This window comes from Mus musculus, chromosome 4, assembly GCF_000001635.26.
Source record: "Mus musculus strain C57BL/6J chromosome 4, GRCm38.p6 C57BL/6J".
NCBI classification, from domain to species: domain Eukaryota; kingdom Metazoa; phylum Chordata; class Mammalia; order Rodentia; family Muridae; genus Mus; species Mus musculus.
This window is the reverse complement of record NC_000070.6, coordinates 48,580,961-48,601,845: the sequence shown is the minus strand read 5'-3', so window position 1 is coordinate 48,601,845 and position 20,885 is coordinate 48,580,961. Positions and strand designations below refer to the sequence as shown.

The window sequence follows — 20,885 nt, the reverse complement described above, 5'->3', positions numbered from 1 at the left end:
TATTATCCCGATAACGAAGACAAACATCGTTAAGCAGAAGGCTTACATCTTTGTGCTTCCTCATACATTTCTGCATTTGTCAAAAGCATCACGATTTCTGGGTTCTCTACTTCCTAACTAGCATGCCAACCAAAGACTTAGCTCAAACTCAATACAGGACTCTGAGTGTCCTTGAGAAGAGGGCACTCCGCTCGCTACCTGTCAGCGATGAAGATGATTACACACCTGCCTTCCTTTGAGCCCAAAATGGAAGCTCAGCAAAATGGATGTGCCGTTACCAAGGCTCTCAAAAAATAACCTCTCCAAAGAAAAAATATTATACACACACACACACACACACACACACACACAAAAGCACTCGGAGAGTGGCTCAAAATAAAAACAGTTTGCCAATCTGCTCGTCATCCATTCTCATATACTGTAAAACCTGCCTCCGATTTCACTCACTTTTCAAGGCAAGACGATGCACAGGAGGGGCAGGAACCCTGCTTAGGAGGAACTAGCACTGCCAAGCACAGGTTGTTGGCACCACTTAAAGGTTCAGAGTACAGTTCAAACCAGAACTCAGTAGCCCTCCAGATGATACATACGGCTCTGTTACCACCTTTTCAGTACACAGAGAGAGTCCTGTTTGGCTAATACTCGTGGAGAACCAAAAGGGACTAAATTCCTTAATGTGACCAGAGAGCTTGGGGCTTCTCAATCTGGGCTAGATATTTGGGGGAGATTATTGATCATCACTGAGCCATCTTGAGCAGTGACAGTGTTGAGTGACATTTCTGGCCTCTATTCCCCTAGCTGTGACAAGCAAAATGCCTGCAGACTTTACCAAACGTCCCCTGGGGAGACAAGATCGCTCCCAATTGAAAACCGCTGTGAAAATGAAATCAATGGCTTTGCACTTTATTCTTCTCTAACAAGGGAGTCCAGCCCTTCAGCACCATGACATGATGTCATCTATAAACCATGCTGGGCCACATTCATGGCTATCCTGAGGACACGCGCATCCCTCAGGTCACAAGTAAGACACACCTGCAACACAATCGCTGTAAGCAGTAACCTCCAAGAGCCTAACATAGTACTAGAAATGTTTTCTATTTCAGAAGAGGGTCCTACGTACAAAGTTATAGCAGGCTAAGGTTCAGAGTACAGGTCCCACATATTGTACTACCTTAGTGTCCAGTGACAGAGGCTTCCTCAACCTCTCAGGTACCTGACTTCCTCTCCCTTCCTATAAGGGCGTTTTCCTTAAAGTCAACAAAATCTCATTTTAATGATATGACAGCCTTTTTTCTTTTAAGTCTGCCCCTTTTCTGGCATTTACTTATTTGGGGGACGAGCATACCACAGTACACAAGAGGTCAGGAGACAACCATCCTACATGGGTTCCTATGTCATAAAACTTGTCAGCAAGCACCTTTGCCCACTGCCCCATCTCACTGACCCTCCAACCCTTTCCTTGACCCTTCTATAGCAGATGACACCGTTTCCCTCCACTTCTAGAATAATCTTTATTATTCTCCAACTCCAACCATTTCTCACTTGATCACCCTTGCTCGCTCGCTCTGGCTCTCACTCTCTTTGTTGTTTGCTGTTGTCTATTTTGTTTTTTTGCTTTTGAGGCAGGGATTTCCTGTGTAGCCCTTGCTATCCTGGACTCGATTTGCAGACCAGGCTGGCCTTGAGAACTCACAGAGATCCTCCTGCCTCTGCCTCCTGAGTGCTGGTGTGAAAGGCAGGTGTCACCACTCCAGGCTCCTTTCTTCTTTCTATACTGTCAAGATCAGGGCAAGACATTCCTAACTACCCAGACTAATCAAGGTGTGTCATCCTCTGAAGTCTACAGACCAAGGTCCGTAGCACAAGGAACCCTCCAGGCTACTGTCACGATGCAGAATGCCAGGAAGGCTTCAGCTCCTGTCACAGGAGGAGCTGTGTTTCTGTGACAGTGTCACCCGACCTAGCTAAGCCCATATACACATTGCTGCAATTACGTCGATTCAACATTTCATAGAAGTGAAAAATCAATTGTTCCCAGGAAAGCTAAACTAGGAGAGTTGGAAGAGGAGAGCGACTTCAAAAGCAAATGGACTCACACTTGCAATTATGCATCTACAGGTCTTTAGGTTCCTTTTCAAAGGGATGAGAAATGGAATCTGTAATTAACGCATGATGAACATGCTTTATTCAAGGAGGAATAAACCATTCTCGGGGGAAATTCTATGCCTGCTTTCAAAGTATCATTTAATAAATATATATTTTTAAGTTAAGATGAACCATACCATGCACTTCTGCATTTATGGATCATTTTGTGATTCCTGACTCAGAGCAACTTTCTCAAATCTCAGAACCCTACTGATCCATACAAATACATTCTGTCTTAGGTGGTCCATCGAGCCCTCCTCTCTGGATCGTTCCCTGACAGCATTCTCTACCACACTGCCGCCCTGCCTTCACCCAGTCTGCAGGGCACTGCAGGGAAGACCCTCTCCTCAGGACGGCTTCCTGAGGCCTCCTCAACACAGAAAGCTGTCACTCATCGCAGGCCGACGCCCCAGCTGACTCCTCACAAGGCATATTCAAACATGTTACCTTGTCTTTAGAAACACAATTTCAACGGCTTTATAATCATCATCTACGTGTCACTTGTATTTTGGGAAAACATCCTTTTTCAGAAAAGCACAGCCACTCAAACAACAGGGCCCTGATAGGCGGCTTCATTCCCTCAAAGAATATTCTGGAATATGTGCCCAGCTGATCGGTAAGCAAACCCATAGATCCTATATATGCTAAAAACTAAAAATAAGGAAAGGTTAAATAGTTACAATATCCCCTGCCTGAAACATTGTAGTACAGCCAGGGAATATTACATACCGATTTAAAGATTCATTTTATATAATATACAAATATTTCATAAAGGCTATGTGAATGTTTAAATGAAAAATAACATAAAACTATACATACATGTAATTATATTTTTATATGCATACAGGAAAGACCAACTAGAAAAAATTAAAAAATGGTAACATCGACTGTTTTCTGCCAGTTCAACAATGAGTGACTTTTTCCTCTTCTCAGGTTTCTATATTGGTTATTATTTAATGGAGGGAGGGGCAGGTGATGGCTCAACGTGATTTCAAATCAAACCAGAGGCAGTTTGCTGCAACATCATGAGCAAAATTGTGATGGGGGGGGGGGGGTTAATGAGCACCAAGTTCCCATGCTTGGCCTTTTTAATTCAGTGGGATAGCCTGTTCAAAGCAACAATGCCTATAGTACACAGAGACAACAAAGATAGGCCCCTCCCTAGACATGACCTCAACCCCTAACCCCTCTGAGTGACGCCTCTAAGGACACAAAGGCTGAAAAGATAGGGTAAATCAAGAAATAGATGTAACTGTTAACTTCAAGCTCCAGCAAATCACAAGAATTAGAAATTAAATTTCCTTCAGTTTATTTGCTAAATTAACATTATCACAGTGCCTATCTGTCTCCTATGGGGCACGGAGACAGAGAAAATGAACTCAGTATTCCATAATGCAAATGCAGCCTACACTGTTATTAAAGTGCCTTAACAACAGACATGACAACTTCTCTAAGCTACATTTAAATGAAAGAAGCTGCTCAGGTGCCATTCGCATTCCGTCCTCCATTCTAGCCAAACTAGCTCTGCTAAATAACACTTTGATCCCATCAGTCCTCCACCTCCACACCTGCATCGTCCCATGCTGCCTGCTTCAGTACTAAGCGCCTGTGTCGGGATGCTCCAGGCAAGGTGACAGGGAGGACATGTTGTGGGTTCAGATGAGATAATAGACCAAGATCCCAAGCTGAGTGGCAAAAACACCAGCTTCTGGCCAAGGATGCAGGACAGCAGTGGTCCCTCCCACTTCCTATTCACAGGGAACTGACACTAGCTTCTAAGCCAGTGTGTTTTCCTCTCACAGATACATAAAGTGATCTATTATGGTGCTTGTTAAAAATAATGATGACAAATCTCCAAATTTCCTGACACAATACATTAGCCTTACTAGCTTCCATATGCACAAACACTGGAAAATGTAAGTTTCTACCACTACATACTCAATGGCAGTGAGGTTACCTAGCTAACACAAAGCCCCAGTTCAAATCTCCAATGCCACCAAAAGTACAATAACTAAGTTTTTCTAATCCAACCTTTTATAATGCCTACAAAAAAATCCCCCCCGACTCCCTCCCAAAAAGCTGGGCATGGTGGTGCATGCCTTTAATCCCAGCACTCGGGAGGCAGAGGCAGGTGGATTTCTGAGTTCAAGGCCAACCTGGTCTACAGAGTGAGTTCCAGGGCAGCCAGGGTTTCAAGAGAAACCCTGTCTTGAAAAAAAAAAAAAAAAAAGAATTCTCCAGGGCTGAAGAGATGGCTCATTATGTGATAGCACTTGCCATGCACGTGGAGACCTGAGTTGAAGCCCCCAGAACCAATAAAAACCAGATACACCGCTCAGTCTTTGTAATGTCAGCTTTTCTGGTGGAGATAAGAGATAGAGACAAGAGAACCCCAAGCTCACAGGCCAGCTAACCTGGAATGCACAGGGAAAAACCAGATAAGGGACTAGGTCTTGACAAAGGTGGAATGTGGAGAGGGACACCTAAGGTTGTCCCCTGACCTCCACGAAGGAACCGTACCCCACATGAACGGATGTATGCCCACGTAACAAAGCTTGAAAGAAAAACATGAATGACAATTCTTTCTTGGGGTTACTGGGACTGGTGGTTCATGACCACAGTGTGATTCAGGTTTCTTCCTAAAGTGATGGACATGTTCTTAGGAGGTGACAATGACATTGGGCAGGCATATAAAGCCCACTGAACTGCAGGTTTTAGATGGCAAAGATTTTACTCCTTCTGTAAATCAGATGAAACCATCATGCTACTTAATATGGGAATCTGAGACAGATAACGATTGTGCACTAGTCCGTGATGTTTAGGGCACAGCCTGTATACCATCTCCAGTAGTCCCCTGGCTTCCTTCCCACTTATCAGCGGGGCAATCACAGTAATTAACCACACTGTACAAGGGAGGCAGGACCTCTCTTAAGATGTTGGTAGAGGATTACAGATATGGAAGGACCTTCGAGCAGCATGCACCATGCAAATGTCTTACACTCCATTGCTATCAGCATCTGTGCCGGCAAAGGTAAGAAAGCTAAGCATGAAGCCAGCTAGGAGAACATTCCAGCAAACTCTCGTGGCCATATATATAAAATCTTGTCTTTATCCTTTTACCAAACAATTTCATGTCTAGAAAATTATGACAGAAAAAAAAAAAAAAACAAAATGTACAACATACGAGAAGCGCTTTTCCACATCTATCCTTCCTGTTGTTTCTGTTTTGACATTGTCTAGCTGTGTTGCCCAGGACTGCCCTGGAATTGAGGCTCGAGTGATGCTCCAGCAACAGCCTTCCCAGTGGCTGGTCCATTTGCACATGCCTCCACATCAAAGCATGTTCATCCTTTCAAACAACACCCCAAGTATCCATCTGCTAGGAATTAATCCAATAAACTGTGTATCCATCTGTTAGGAATTCATTAAATAAATTATTGATAAAACGTTACCCAGATACTAAAGTGTGTGAAAGAAGAGCCGTGGGCTGGAGAGATGACTCAGTGGTTAAGTAGACTCACGGCTCCTGCAGGGGACCAGAGTTCAGTTTCCAGCACCCGTGTCAGGCAGCTCCGAATCATCTGTAACTCCAACTCTAGAGGATCTGACACCCTCTGCTGGCCTCCTTGTAAACACACACACACACAAACACACACACACACACACACACACTCTCTCTCTCTCTCTCTCACACACACACACACACACACATACAGATTCATACACATATAAATAAAATGAATCATTGAAAAGAAGACAAAGAACCATCATAAAATTAAAAAAGAGAAAAGCAGAATATGAAATGACATAAAATATCACACAGTCAGACGCTCATTTTTACTTTGCATGTGCATTTGCTTACATACGTGTTCTAGACTTTTCCTACTGCACTTAATATACAGCCTACTTCGAGATAGCTCAGTGGTTAAGAGCACTGACTGCTCTTCCAGAGGTCCTGAGTTCAATTCCCAGCAACCATAGGGTGGCTCACAGTAATGTCATCGGATCCATCTGAAATGGGATCTGATGCCCTTTTCTGGTATGTCTGAAGACAGCTACAGTGTACTCATATACATTAAATAAATTAATTAATTAGAAAATTAATAATTAATAATGAATATACAAATGTTGGTATTGGTTCTACTTCTAACCTCTGCCCCTTAATGTCTGTAACAACACTAAGAAAAATAGAAGTAGCCAGAACCCAAGAACTCACCCACGGAGACAAAAATCTATGTAAAACAGCCTGAAAATTGGCACTAGAGAACTTGGTATTAACAGCTTTAAAAACAAACAAAACCTTTTGAGACAGGGTCGTACTATGTAGCCTCCACTAAAGTAGAACTTGCTATGTTGAACAGGCTATCCTCAAAGCGATAGAGATCCACCTGCCTCTGCCTCTTGAGTGCTGGGATTAACCATTTTAAAAAATAAATAGATCTGAACAAGAATGAAGCTTAACAATATATGAAGCCACCTAACCAATAAAAAAAATATAGACTGAAAAGAGCTTATGACTCAAACATGTAACTCTAAAATCCAAGAGAGCACCACGCCAAGTTCGTAAATCCCTTATCTCTCTCTGGAGAGAAGCTAATAACAGACTTAATGGTAATACATAAAAATAGTTCTGTTACAAGGCTTTGAACCCCATATTTTAAAAGGCCTCAATGGGTTGAAGTCACCACCTCACCAAACTTAAAACGAAATTTACATTTTTTAATTCATTAAGGAATCTACATATGTGGGAAAAATGAAAGCCAACAAATACCAAACTAAGTGAAGATGGCTGGTTGTAACAGAAAAATAAAAATACTGGTGAGGAAGTAGAAGATTCGGGGGATAGGGGTGTCACACAGGCATCACAGCCAGACTAACCTCTAACCCTTAGCTTTGGTTGTCTTTGCTATAAGACAGAAAAGTTCCTGTTGGCCCCTCCAAGCCCAGATCACTGAACCTCTGTGATGGTTCCCAGTGTCGCCAGGAGATTAATGTCTCTCTACTCACTCCTTACTGGGACGGAGCTTTTTTCCCTAAAACCCAGTAACACTAACAGATAGGAAGTTTCTTTGGGGGAGGGACAAAAATGATTACAATGTTGACAAAACCTGTGTTTATATTAAAAAAATCACTGCATTGTATAACTTAAGAAAAAAGAAAAAAGATAGCTTGGCATAGTGGTGCTACACTGTGATCCCAGTACCCGGGAAGTAAGGTCAGGCCAGCCTTGGCTGCAATGGAACACGCCTTATAAATGTTAAGCCAGTATCAGAGCACTGTGCCGACAGCGCCCCCACCCCCACCCCCACCCCGTCACTATCCCCAGGGCCACAAACACAAATGACGAGGAGCAGCGCACACATCATGACGATGACATCACCTGTGATTGGGATGAAGGCTGAATGTTCCCCACCCTATTGGCAAATAAATCCCAACTCTGAAAACTAAGAGAGCAATGCAGAAATGACTGGATATTACAACTTGAGAAAAGGCTTTAAAATGCCCTACAAAGGGGTATAAGGGTATAAACAAAGTCAGAAAGTACAAGAAATTATCAAAGTTTAATGTACATTTCCTAAACAAAATAACAGAAATTCCTGTTGAGAAACCTGTGCCATATTTGGAGGTTTCGATATTTTATTAGCAGATGGCAGAATAAAAATGAAATATACAGGACTGCTAGGGAGGGAGCTGGCTTAGTCAGTGACGTGTTGGAAACATGAAGACCTGGGTTCGGATCCCCGGCACCCTTGCAACAGCTGGTGTGGAAGTGGGCATCTGCATGTCCAGCACTGGAGAAGCTGAGGTGGGTGAACCCCTGGATCCATAGCCTAGCCAGGCTAGACATGTGAACACGGACACACCCATACTATACACCACAAACACACACACAAATATACAGACCTAATACAAAGAGTGAATTGGAAGCTGGAGAAGTGGCTCAGTGGTTAAGAACACACGCTGCTTTTCCAGAAGACCAGAATTCCGTTCCCAGCCCCCATGTGCAGAGGCTGACAACTGGCTCTCACTGCAGCTCCAGGGGAACCCCCACCCTCTTCGGGACCTGATGGGCATCTGCAAGCATGGGTACACACCCACACATTCACACAAATAAAACAGACCTTCAAAAAGGCAACGTGTGTCTTTCCCTGCGTGAGGAGCCAGTTTGGTAGAGCTAGGTTCATAAAGAAGAGACAAGGGGCAGATAAATGGAGAAAAGAACGGACGCACAGAGCGAGAGCAGCCGTGTGAAGACTTTGAGAGACCTCGGTTAGAGAACGTGGGTACACTCCTACAACTCCCTCTTCTGAAATTAAGAATTTTTAGAAGTTTAGTAAAATAAGGATTGCCATGGAAAGTGAGAGAAGGAATTCTTTTTCCTAGAGTGTAAATCTTTCATAAAATTTGTTCAAATCACAATGTCCATATCCACCTACTTTTAATATATTCAAACCTAGAAAATCTATACAGCACATTCTCAGACCATAACACAAAACCGCTAAGCAAACTAAGACACCTGAGTTCATGTACTTTATAATCATAAGTGGGATGTAACCATAAATGCCTCAGTATTTTTTTTAAAAAAATGAACATAACAAATTTAGAAAGAGAAACAGAAAAGGCAAAGTGTAAAAGGAGGAAGTGCCAAGACGAGAATCAAGAAAGCGCGGGGGAAATAAGTATGATGAAAATACCATGGGGAACTTAGGGAAAATGTTATAAGCAGATAGCAGAGTGAGTTCCAAAGACAAGAGGTGGATTCAAAGTAAGGATGAAGATCAGGAAAGGGGGAAGAATCCTGAGTGAAGCGGCTCTTCTTGCTTCCCTGAAACACCGCACTGGCCACTGACGATGCTAGCCTGGATGTGATGAGAGCAGAGCCTGGCCCACAGAAGGTCACAAACAGGCGTGTGTGTGTGTGTGTGTGTGTGTGTGTGTGTGTGTGTGTGTGTGTGTGTGTTCGAGGTCTCCCCCAGGCCCTTCATCCCACACTAAGTGTGTCACAACCCATAGATCTCTAGAACACGAGACCCAGGGGCTAAGGCAGAGGACACAGGAAGCAGCCCAGCTGCTGAGGACCAGATGAGTGAAGAGCCCACGCCTTACACGTCACTGGCTCACTGTAGCTGTGTGAAAGTGACGGCTCAAAGCTGTCAGTCTTCAAGTCTAGAAAGGGCTGAGACCCAGATTCTGAAGGGAAGCCTTGAGACTTCAACCCTCTAGCCTGAACAAGAGTCTCAGTCTCCATGGTGTCTTCTCACCTGACTGCCAAGTTCTCCATTTCTGCCTGGCCAGTTCTAGGTTTTGCATTCTAAAACCACAAGGCCATGTGAACTTTCTAATGAGACGCCCAGGTCCTTAGAACAACTGTCAACCTTCCAGATTGCCCCTGAATGCCTGTAGCTGACATGGCGGCAGCCTGTGCTATCTTCCCCTTCCCCTTCTCCAACCTTTCCCACCACAACCTAGCGCATGGCATTCGCTACTATCCTTGTGGCTATAACAAAATACCTAACAGAGCAACTTAAGGGAAGGATTGACTCTGGCTGACAGTTCAAGGGTTCGCCATCGTGCCCAGGCAGCAAGAACTTAAGAGACAGTAGTCACATGCATCCAATCAGGATGTGGGGAACCATGATGGCTGGTTCTCAGCTCCCTTTCTCCTCCAGGAAATGGTGTCTCCTCCTATAGGACAGGTCCTCCATCTCAATGATTCTAATCAAGATAACCCTCACAAAGGCCTGGGGGTTCCCTCACCTAGGTAACAACTCAGTTAGTCAGGTTTGTCTCCTAAATTGGCCCATCATTATTACACATCACAGGCAATAACCCTGAAATCCCACCTTCAGTTTCCCATCTCTGTGCCTTTTCTAAGCCTAGAACCACCTCTCCCAATTCTCTTCAGAGGCACTGTTCATTTGGTCATTACACCACCCCAGACAGAAATAAGTGTGATCTAAGTGAGCCATGGAGACAAAAGCACCTTTGATATGGAACTTATAAAGGAAAAAGAGCATGGGCCACAGGGTGAGAGAGGAGAGAGACTGCAGGTCCTGAAGGTAGCCATGCTGGAAAGCGGCATTATGGCAAATACTTGAAGGGGAGGAGCTACGTGACTGGGACAGAAGGTTCCAGGCAAAATATCAACAGCAAAGGCTCCAGGGAAAGGCAGCGTGTGTTCTTAACCACTGAGCCACTTCTCCAGCTGCCAATTCATTCTTTGTATTAGGTCTGTATATTTGTGTGTGTGTGTCTGTGTGACCTACTATGCCTCAAGATCTGGTCCAAGCACTTCTTACTCTAATTTCCACCAATCAGGACTATCATTCTTAGCTCTGTATGCATATCCTCTTACAAGCATTCTGTACGGGGGGAGAGGGGTTGTACCACCACCACCCCCTTTCTGATGCACACAAGACTGGTAGGAAGGAACTGGAAAAGTATAGGGAGAAAGGAAACTGTAATCAGAAATATATTGTATGAAAAAAATCTATCTTCAATAAAAGAAAGAAAACAAAGGCAGTAAAATTGTTTACAAATTATTTAGTATACAAACGTGCTTTCACTTCCCAGTCTCACTCAGACCTTTTTATTTTGTATAGGATTCTGGGTAAAACAGTTCCCCATTTTCTTAGATAAACCACACTAGCGGCCCAGTTGCCTGTGATATCTGTGTTCCTTTTAGGAAGGCAGAGGTCTGCCAAATGCTTGTAATGTTTCCTGGACAATCCAGAACTCATCGGGGTTGTCACACTTTCTCTGTCGTCTTGATCTGAAATCTAATCCACTCAAAGGCCATTCGTTCCGAGTCTTTCCTTTATCACGTCTCCCCTAAGCATTTCACAAAATAACTTTTCTTTTTTTTTTTTTTTTTTTTTTTTTTTTGGGTTTTTTGGTTTTTCGAGACAGGGTTTCTCTGTATAGCCCTGGCTGTCCTGGAGCTCACTTTGTAGACCAGGCTGGCCTCGAACTCAGAAATCCGCCTGCCTCTGCCTCCCGAGTGCTGGGATTAAAGGCGTGCGCCACCACGCCCGGCTGTCAAAATAACTTTTCATGTCCGTACTTCTCAATCTGAGCAACGCTTACTGCAAGTGCCATTGGCAGAAATCAGTTTGAAAGCCAACAGAACTGAATCTTGGTAGGCAGGGAAAGTGAGCAGCAACACAGGTAAAATGCAGCCAAAGGAGGAGTTTTATCACCTAAAATGTGTGTTGTGAGCCTTCCTGAGTAGAGATGGAGACTGGCCAACTTGAGATGTCAAAATCAAGGCCAGGAGAATATTTACAGAGACATTTCCATTCACCAAATAAGATTTACAAAGGACCAACAACTGCATGAAAAAGATGTTTAACCTCGCCATAGTCATTTGGGAAAAGGCAAATCGAGACCACGTTGACACAATTTCACATCCAATAAGATGGCTGTAATCAGAAAGACAGACACAAATTCTGGGGAGTACGTGGAGAAACTGGGACCCTCACACACTGCCACTGCCGGGGAGGATGTAAGAGTACAGAAACTCTGGAACAAAGTGTGGCAGTTCATCAAAGCATAAAAGATCTGAGCTCCCGTGTGATCCACTAACTCATTCAGTGTACACCCAAGAGACAAAAACAGCAGGATGCACAAGACGTCACCACATCCACACAGCAGGATATTCAACCCTAAAAGGGAATGTGGTTCTAATACATGCGTGAACGTTAAAAAATACCATATTAAATAAAAGAAGTGGGAAACAGTGGGCCTCAGAAGGTGTGGTCCCACTTCCTTGTACGTGCAGAATGCAAATCCACAGTGGACACAACGCCGAGCAGTAGCAGCCAGTGGATGACTGTCAACAGTAGAAGGTTTCTTTTCAGGGTGAAGAACTGTTATAGAATTAGTGGTGATATTCAATTGCGTTACTAGACTGTTCTTACTGCATTGTTTGTTTGTTTGTTTGTTTGTTAAGCCAATTAGTGTTAGTGGCCACTAAGTGCTTACTGGCAGGGGGCGAGGTAGATCCAGATGAACTAAGCAGGAATTTCCATTGCACATGTTTTGTAAGAGAATCATCACCCCTCCTCCAACTATAAGGTCTCTGAAGGCTGGGAGGGCCTCTTATAAATTTTCCTTAATATTTAGTATGTTAGATTATACTACACAGGCTCACTAAGTAAATCAACAATCATATTTTACATGTCCAAGATGTCAACCTGCCCTGACCACTGTTTCCCACACTAACTAGACAACTCATTGTTTGTTCCCTAGAACTCTGAGGTGCCTGCCACTAGCCAGGCTCTCCTGTCAGCCTGCCATTCATAAGATTCTTACCATCTAGAGGACCGGCTTCTTCCTTCTCTGACATGTTGGAACCCAGTTCAAATGTTCCTTCTTACCTGTGTCACTGACTCCCACGTCTGCTCTGTTTTCCTACCTCTTTAACCACAGTCCCTGAACCAGAAATATTTCATATATTTAGCCTCTCTGTTCTTCTCAAACACCCAAAAGCTCCCAAAGCCAAAAAGGACCACGGCTTCTATCAGGAGTGGGGAAAAATGTTATCTCAGGTTATCCAGCGTTGAGCTCTAGTTCATCTTCACAAAAGTCACGTAAACAGAAAGCCTCCTCACGAATCAGATTTCTAAAGAGTAACTATAAATAAAGAAATGTAAACAAAGATAAAAGAGCATCCGAGAATGAGTGGAGTACTGTGGAAAGAGACAAATAAAAAGAGCTTACATAAACGAGAGAAGAAAGGGGCTTCCCGCTTGGGGAAGATGCTGTGAAAGGACAGCACAGGCCCATTCAGCATCGCTGCCTTAAAGGCGCGTGCTCTCCAAACTCAGTCTAGGACCCTGACAAAAAGAACAACACCCACAGCAAGCAGCTTGCTCCCTGAACAGCGGCACACCCCGAAGCTGGCTCCAAAATACATTTCCTGGGCAAACCAATTGTACTCGGTGATGCTGAACAAACTTTCAGATCATACTTAGAAACTACTGCTAAATATTTACACTGTCTTGACGAGGAGCCAAGAGACCAGAAATTAAAGAACACACCCTCATGTTTAGAAAAAAAAAAAAAAAAAAAAAAAAAACACCAGAGGGCACATGCAGATCCAGAAGATCATCTATAGGTTAACGTGCAACCTAGCGGCTCAAGTTTTTGAAAACAGATAAATCTGTGCACACTAGCACTCGAGTGTGTGTGTGTGTGTGTGTGTGTGTGTAGAGAAAGAGAGAGAACAAGAGAGAAGGACTGAGTGTGTGTGCACACTTAGATTCCTTATAAAGGCATGCTCTAAACCGCATCTTCTTTTCCACTAGACTGGAGATGTGGCCTAACTAGATGCTCTGACCACATCTTTTAAGGGTAGTCTGGTGAAAAAGATGGAAAATATCGAACTCCAAAAGCTTGAAAACCTACTAAACTCAACTGAAAAGAATGCACCTCTTGAATGTCTGATTAACTGACGCATCCACAAACTTCCAATAAAACACTGAAGGACCCAACCCTTCTATAATCTAAATAATTTCTATTGATAAGGCCCATAAGCTCATCTTATTTACAAATGTCACAAAACTCTAAGTAACTCAGCACACACAGCCTGACAGAATCAGACTCCATTAAAGATCCCAGAAGTCTAAAATATCAAACTGAAGGATAACAAAAGGGAGTCAAGGACAGGGCTTAGATTTTAAAGCTCAATACTCCCTTTAGATAACTTTACAAGGGAACCTTGGACTTGCCATCTCAAGCTGCATTTAACACAAACGCATCGTGTGCACAAACTGGATTACTACAGTTCTCAAACTCATCAGCCAAAATGTGCATTCGCCTTCTTTGTCCCAGAGAGTTCTAACAAAAATCTGTCGTTATGCCCTGGAATGATGTCATTATGCCCTGGAATGATGTCTCAGCCATTAAGAACACTTGCTGCTCTCACAGAGGACCTGAGTTCAGTTCCCAGCACCCACATGATAGACAGTCCAGTTCTGAGGCATTTTCTTCTCCTGCCCTCTTCTGGCCTCTGTAGGCACTGCATGCATGTGAGATATATCTATTATATGTATAATATATATAATATTATATGTGTGTGTACAGGTAAAACACATAAAAATAAAATATAGTTAAAGTATACCTTAGTCCTTGAAAACATTGAACAATATAACTTATTTACATTCATTATTGGTGACAAATATTTCTAAAGGAAGGATGAGATATTAAATCTAAATCTGTTTTAATTGAAGAAACTAGTGAAAAAATTACTGACTTGCACCCAAATTTCAGCTCTGCAGCAAGGGCTATGGCCTCCAGATGAGCCCCCTTCTTTCCACACCGTGTGAGTGCCCAGTCCTTTCTGAACACTTGCCCCACGCACTAGGACAGAAGCAGAGAGGGTACACACACACACAAATACACACACACACAAATAACCGTAACACATCACCCAGTAAGATATTTTGACAGCGTGGTCACCTAAAAAAGGTAACCATCATTTGGTACCCCAAAAAAAACCCAAATCACTCTGATTTACAAAGAGCTTATCTTCTTAAAGAGTGACGGCTTACTAAAGCGTCATCCCATCCCAATTACGATTAGAAAAATAGAAGAGAGTTTATGGGTGGAAAGGCTTTTAATGGGCATGCCATTTTTATTAGTTCTCAAAACCTCTCATAAAACATACCATATGAAAATTACTAAAAAAGGTGTCCCCCACCACAAAAAAAAAAAAAAAAAAAAAAAAAAAAAAGGCCAGCATAAAGCCTCTTTCGCCTAAATCACTGTCCTATAAACATAGCCCCTTCACGAACTCCCAGGCTGTCTGTCAGGCCCCCACTAGCTGACTCTATCGACTCTCAGGTGCACCCCTCCTCCCCGCTTCAACCCTAGTTAAAAGGACAAGTGCTGGTCTGAGAAGTGATAAAAGCCCAAGTGAGCAAGGGCTGGCTTATGACCACTAGGTCTGCTGGGCCAGCTGCAAGCAGACCTACCCTCCCCCAAGAGAACCCGGAAGCCTCTGCTCGCCCGAGGGCCTGAATCCCCTGGCTCCCCTGGGACTCTTTCCAAAAGGACGGGGGAACTTTACTGGCCGGCCCCCTCCTCCCCTGTGTCATCCATTAAAACCCCAGCACGCTCTTTGTTTCCAACAGCTGTGGGAGGGCAGGCGGCCTTGGAGAGAGGGGAGAGGTCACTTACTCCCTGGCTCCCCTGGCTGCCAATCTTCCAGGTCCTCCTGCAAAACACACACACCACCATTGCCTCTCTTTCTACACCACTTTAATTAACCCGGGGTTACTCTAGCTACACAGGGGCACTCTCTGAGACCTAATTACCTTTCATACCCAAATCCCACACAAGATGACTCCCTAGCTCCCTCCCTCTGTCAAACTGGGTTCACTACTGGGCTCTCATCTCTTCACCCTATATACGTACTCCAGCGTGGTTACCTGAGCCTCAGGCTTTGTCCAGACACAACCAACAAAACACTTCCTGGGCCCTCCTGGGACTCCCTGCTGCCCTGATGCACAGAACCGTGGACAGATTTGGTCCCCACTGCACCCCTGAACCCAAAGGACAAACATAACCACTCCTTCTTTTTACCGGCATTACCCCTCTTAAAACCCAGGAACTCTTAAGAACCTCCCCACCAACACATGGTCAGTTCTCAGGCCCTTATCCTCAGTCCGCCAGTTCCTCACCATCACACTCACACACAAACACACACACACGCACACACTCCCCTTGAAGCCTAGCCGTCCTCCCTCCCTTGGGGCTTCACAACACTTTACACGCGCTTCCACGAGCAAACCCAGGATCACTGCTCCGTCTCGCGGAACCTCACCAGCTCACCACGCCGCAGGGCCGCCCTAGTCCCGGCCACTCGACACCTACGGACCCACAAACGACCACTCCCCATCCCCAACCCAGGTCCCCAAAGCCCGCACCGCGAACTCTCGTCCTGCCCTCCGCCCGGCCCCCGGGACTCCTCAGCACCCTGGTCCACACCGGGTCCTCCCGCGGCCCAGAACGGCGGAAGGGAGGAGCCCCAGAGGCGGGCGCCGGCGGCTCCTACCTGAGCAGTTGCTCTTGCCTCTGCCTCCCGGACAGTCCCCGCCGCCGCCCGCGGGCTGGTTGGACGCGCGGCTCCCGGGCAGGCAGAAGGCGAAGAGCAGAAGCACCGACGTGTAGCCGCAGACGGCGAGCGGGGGCGCGGCCGGCAGCCGGAGCGGCGCCTGGGCGCCCATGCTGTCGCGGCCGCACGGCGGGGAGCTCAGGGAGCGGCAGGCCGGGCACACCGGCCCCGCGCCGCCTCCTAGCAGCCGTGCAGCCGCCCGGGGCAGCCCCGCAGCATCCCCGCCAGGCCCCGGCCCTCCGCGCTCGGGACAGCCTCGTTGGGAGACCCCGGCGCGGGCGAGGGGCGCGGGCGCGCGAGGGCAGGGAGCGCGCCGCGTGGGGAACACGGAGCTGGGGCGCGCGCGGGGGGCGCGGGGCGGGGACGGACGCAGCTTCTAGCTCGCAGGCTCGCCTTCCCTTTGTGTCCGCGCGGCTGTCGCCGCCGCGTCACAAAGACCCCGGCCCGCCCGGTGAGGGGCGCGTGACGGAGCCGCGGGCGGGGAGGGAGCGGCGACCCCGCCCCGCGCACACCCCCGGCGCCGAGCTCCGCCCCTCCCGGGGAGCCATTGTTCCTGAGGCGGGCGGGGGCGCGGGCCGGGGTCGCCGATCCCTCCGGCTGGCCGGACGGCGCCGAGGATACTGGAGAGAGCTTCGGGACGGTGTCTCAGAAGCCCTTTGTGAGCCTTTCCCACGCGCCTTCTAACCCTGCACGAGCTCGGGTGGTCTTTCGTGTGTTTTCCAGGTGGAGTTAAAGGCAAAAGGTGACTTGTCCAAGGTCAGTCACATCCCAAGAAATGGGCAGGATCGGGATTGGTACCTAGTGCTCACTCCCGCTGTGCACTTCTCCGGGGAAAAGGCTTAATCCCCAAGACTCGCCCCACCGGGTTCCTGGATAACTACATCTCTCGGCTGAATCTTTAAAGTGCGTTGCCCTTTCCGCGCATAATAGCAAAGATTTAGAGCGGATTTGCTATATCCAAGGCCTAGAGGAAGCTCTTAGCCTGTATCCTCTCCAGTTCTATTTCACAGCCCTACAAAGGAGTTCCCATACTGGTTTTCTGCCTTCCCCAAATCAGGAAGTTGGGACCAAGAGTCTTCCAGCTGTCTGGAGCCCAGTACAGTCCTCTGCAGCCCTCACCTTGCTAGATGATAACTTTACACAGGCAATAAGACCATAGGCCAAATTTTTGGAAATTTTCCGCTTTGTTCGAAGTCTGTTATTGTTGCCCACTTCAGAAGGAATTCTAGAATTTCATTGTAAAATTAAGAAAATTGCAAAAAGGACACTTGAAGAAAGCTACAATCTAAATACAAAACAAACACTGAACATAGAAGTAAAGACAAGGAGGCTTTGAGAAGTCCAGGCAAGGGAGAAAGCTTTGGAGACCAGCAAGAGATAGCCGGCAGCTGAGAGCCCAGGCTGCTTTTGCAGAGGCCCCAGCTTGGATTCCCACAGCATCACAACCATCTGTAAACACTGTACCAAGAACTCTCTTCTGGCCTCAAAGGGCAGTGTAGGCATGTGGTATAGATATGCATCAAACAAAACACCCATATACATTACAAATAAACTTATTTTCAAAAAAAATTTAAAGCCACTAGCAACAAAGGGAAAGATATTTAAACCAAAAAGTTACCCCTCTGGATGATTATTAAAAAGTTAGAAAGACTGACAAACTTAGCACTATTCATGCATACATTTTGGAGGGCGCGGCAACCTAAATATGAAGAAAAAAACTAAATTTGTTTTCCTAACAATACCAATATTGGAATTTTTGCTTTAGAGATGGTTGAACAAGACACAACAATGAATAAAGGAAGATTTTCATGACAGCTTTTGTGTAACAGTAAAATATGACCCCGGTGGTCATCTTTGTGTATAGATTTTGATAATGATTAGGTTAATGATGAATGGTATAGAAACAGGGATACTGGAGACTGGAGAGATGGTTCAGTGATGGAGTCCTTCCTAGGTTTGGTTCTCAGCGGCCACATCAGGTGATGCCCAACTGCCTGTGACTCCAGTTCCCGGCAGTCTGAAGCACATAAACCCATATAGGCACACATCAATAAATAAATGCTCTTTAAAGAAAAGAAAACCTTTCTTTTCTAAACTATACATATGTACCAACCCAAAGAAAGAGCAAGACTGCTTTACCCCATTACATTACCACTGACTCTGGAAAAGAGGATTGTGGGTGATAGGTACTTGCCGCTCATATTTTTCTGTTGAGTTTTTTTTCAATGAAAAGGTTTTGTCATCATAATTTTAAAAACTATTTGCTGTTAAGTTGCACATCTGCCATGCTTTTTATCTAAATAGATCTGCATCTCCAACACCGTCTATAGTTTGCCTCCAGCCTCTGAGCTGTTAGCCTAGCACACTTCCTGATGCACTGAACCAAGAGTGATCCCAGCCCCTGCCTGCTCAGCCACAGCAGAGGCCTCCTCCTGTGGCCCAGCTCCCAGCAGCCTCTCTGTTAAAGCTTAATGTCACAGATGTCTCCTCCATGAACAGTGTCTTCACGCTCCCAGCCCCAGGATGCTGCCTTATGCAAATATTTCCATTTGCCTGCTAATCCTAGCCCAGGCAAAAATACTAAGAGGACACAACCTTAGTTTAAATTGAAAGCAAATAACCCTAGGTCTTGAATCACAATTCGCATCTGGATCCTTTTCCAGATCAGCTAAGGAAAAAGTCAAAATGGAGTTCTCCACATTTTTCACATTGGAAAAGATTCTGCGAGGGGACTTTACTCCAGGGAGAAAGGATCTCTCTGACTTTAGTACTACTGTGTCAGAAAGGAGTTCTCATTTTATTGTTTGGTCAAAGAAGAAAAAATATTTTAGAGGTTACATAGAAGCCCTATCATACTTCTTAGTATTTGTGATTGCCAAATAACAGATAACTAAAGGATGTGGAACTCCTATGTAAAATCCACCCAGAGAGTTTAAAAGGAATGTAGATTTCTGAAAACTGCTCCAGACAGTCTAGAGGAAGTTTTAGTATCTATTTCTTTTAAAGTTCTCTAAATAATTCAGATGCACTGCCAAGGTGAGGAACCCCATGACCTAACCTTGATCAATCAACTATTGCTCCTTAACAAACAACCATAAAATGTGGGCACCAGCCGGGCGTGGTGGCGTATGCCTTTAATCCCAGCACTCAGGAGGCAGAGGCAGGCAGATTTCTGAGTTTGAGGCCAGCCTGGTCTACAAAGTGAGTTCCAGGACAGCCAGGGCTATACAGAGAAACCCTGTCTCGAAAAACCAAAAAAAAAAAAAAAAAAAAAATGGGCACCATGAGACAGTCTTTCTTCATAGGCCTTATGGGGTCTGTGCTAGGATTGGCTGATCTAGGGTAGCCCTGGCTGAATGGCTCTGCTTCAACGGAAGATCCAGCAGTTCCTGTGCACAGGCTGAACACTGGGTCACTCCACCAGAATTAATGCTGGCACTCTGGTTGCCAGAGCAGAGGCTTCTGGGAGAATTTGTCAGTGTTGAAGTTTATGCAGGCAGCTTCCTCCTGCTGCTTGTCCACATCTAATAACATCCCACCAGCTAAGGCGAGTTCCCCCAAACAGGACTCCCAAATCAAAAAGTAGAGAAGTCAAAAGTGCTTGTGGCATAAGCATGAGGGCCTGAGTTCACACACACACACACACACACACACACACACATTCCCACTGCCATCCACAAAATAATAATAATACATCATAATTTTTAAAATAATGTATAGTTAACCAATGGGAGAGATACTAGGAGTCAGCCTCTGACCTACACACACACACACACACACACACACAGAGAGAGAGAGAGAGAGAGAGAGAGAGAGAGTAAGAGAAAACCCAAAGTAACTCAAACAAAAAGATTGGGGAGAGGTGGCACTAAGGTTTTTTTTTTTTTTTTCCTTGTTATTGTTTAAGCCAGAAGCAGTTCCTTCTCTATACGTTGGTTTTTGTCCTCAGTAATAAAGCTTGACTCACGGAGAGCAATTATTTCTTTAGGAAACCTTTGTGAGCACTCCTTGCTTGCTAGGCACCACAGCAGCCTCTTGGGGCAAGAGATAATCCTACCCTGGCTGTGTGGGGGTGGGGAGACATCTGAAAATTAACAGTTACAACACAGTGTGATAAATACTAAATATAACCGTGGTTGGGGTAGGGGTGAAGAAAATGGCAAATCCTATCCCAGACTCCCAGCCCTGCCAAAATCCCTGCTTTTCAGGACCTCCTGCTGGCTGCCCTGGCTGTATAATGAAGTCCTGATAAACCTAATGAGACACCTTGGGGCTGACTAATTGGCCCTGGAAGGAGACAATCACAATGCTTGAGCCAGAAACAGGGAGAGGGGTTGATTTATGGAAGAGCGTGGGAACACTCCAAGATTGGCATATAATCCAATTTGAGAGTCTAGACCCCACTTCCTAGAGAAAGGATGGGGGGGGGGGTCTTTTTAAAAAGTCTAAAGTGAAGAAACCAAAACAAAACATTCTCTAATAAATCTGAAAGGTTCATACCAATCCAATGTCTCTGTCCTAAGGAAGTTGAGCGTCAAATATTGATAACATAGTTAACATAATATAAAAATAAGATTGCAGCATTACTAGCAAATGGTATGAAGAGGAGGCAGACAAGACT

General features: G+C 45.3%; 1 protein-coding gene across 4 annotated transcripts in view; it reads right to left on the bottom strand.

Moving 5' to 3' along the window:
- Positions 1-16,775, bottom strand: part of Tmeff1 (transmembrane protein with EGF-like and two follistatin-like domains 1) — a 78,062-nt gene extending 61,287 nt beyond the window's left edge. For 2 of the 4 annotated variants that reach the window (NM_001356272.1, NM_021436.3), the window contains exon 1: positions 16,205-16,672. In NM_001356272.1, coding sequence (NP_001343201.1) covers positions 16,205-16,376 — 172 coding nt within the window. In that variant the 5' untranslated portion in view covers positions 16,377-16,672. Of the gene's footprint in view, positions 1-16,204 lie in introns of all 4 variants that reach the window. The other 2 variants (XM_006537837.2, XM_006537838.1) reach the window with 2 other exon arrangements.
- Positions 16,776-20,885: the final 4,110 nt, after the last annotated feature.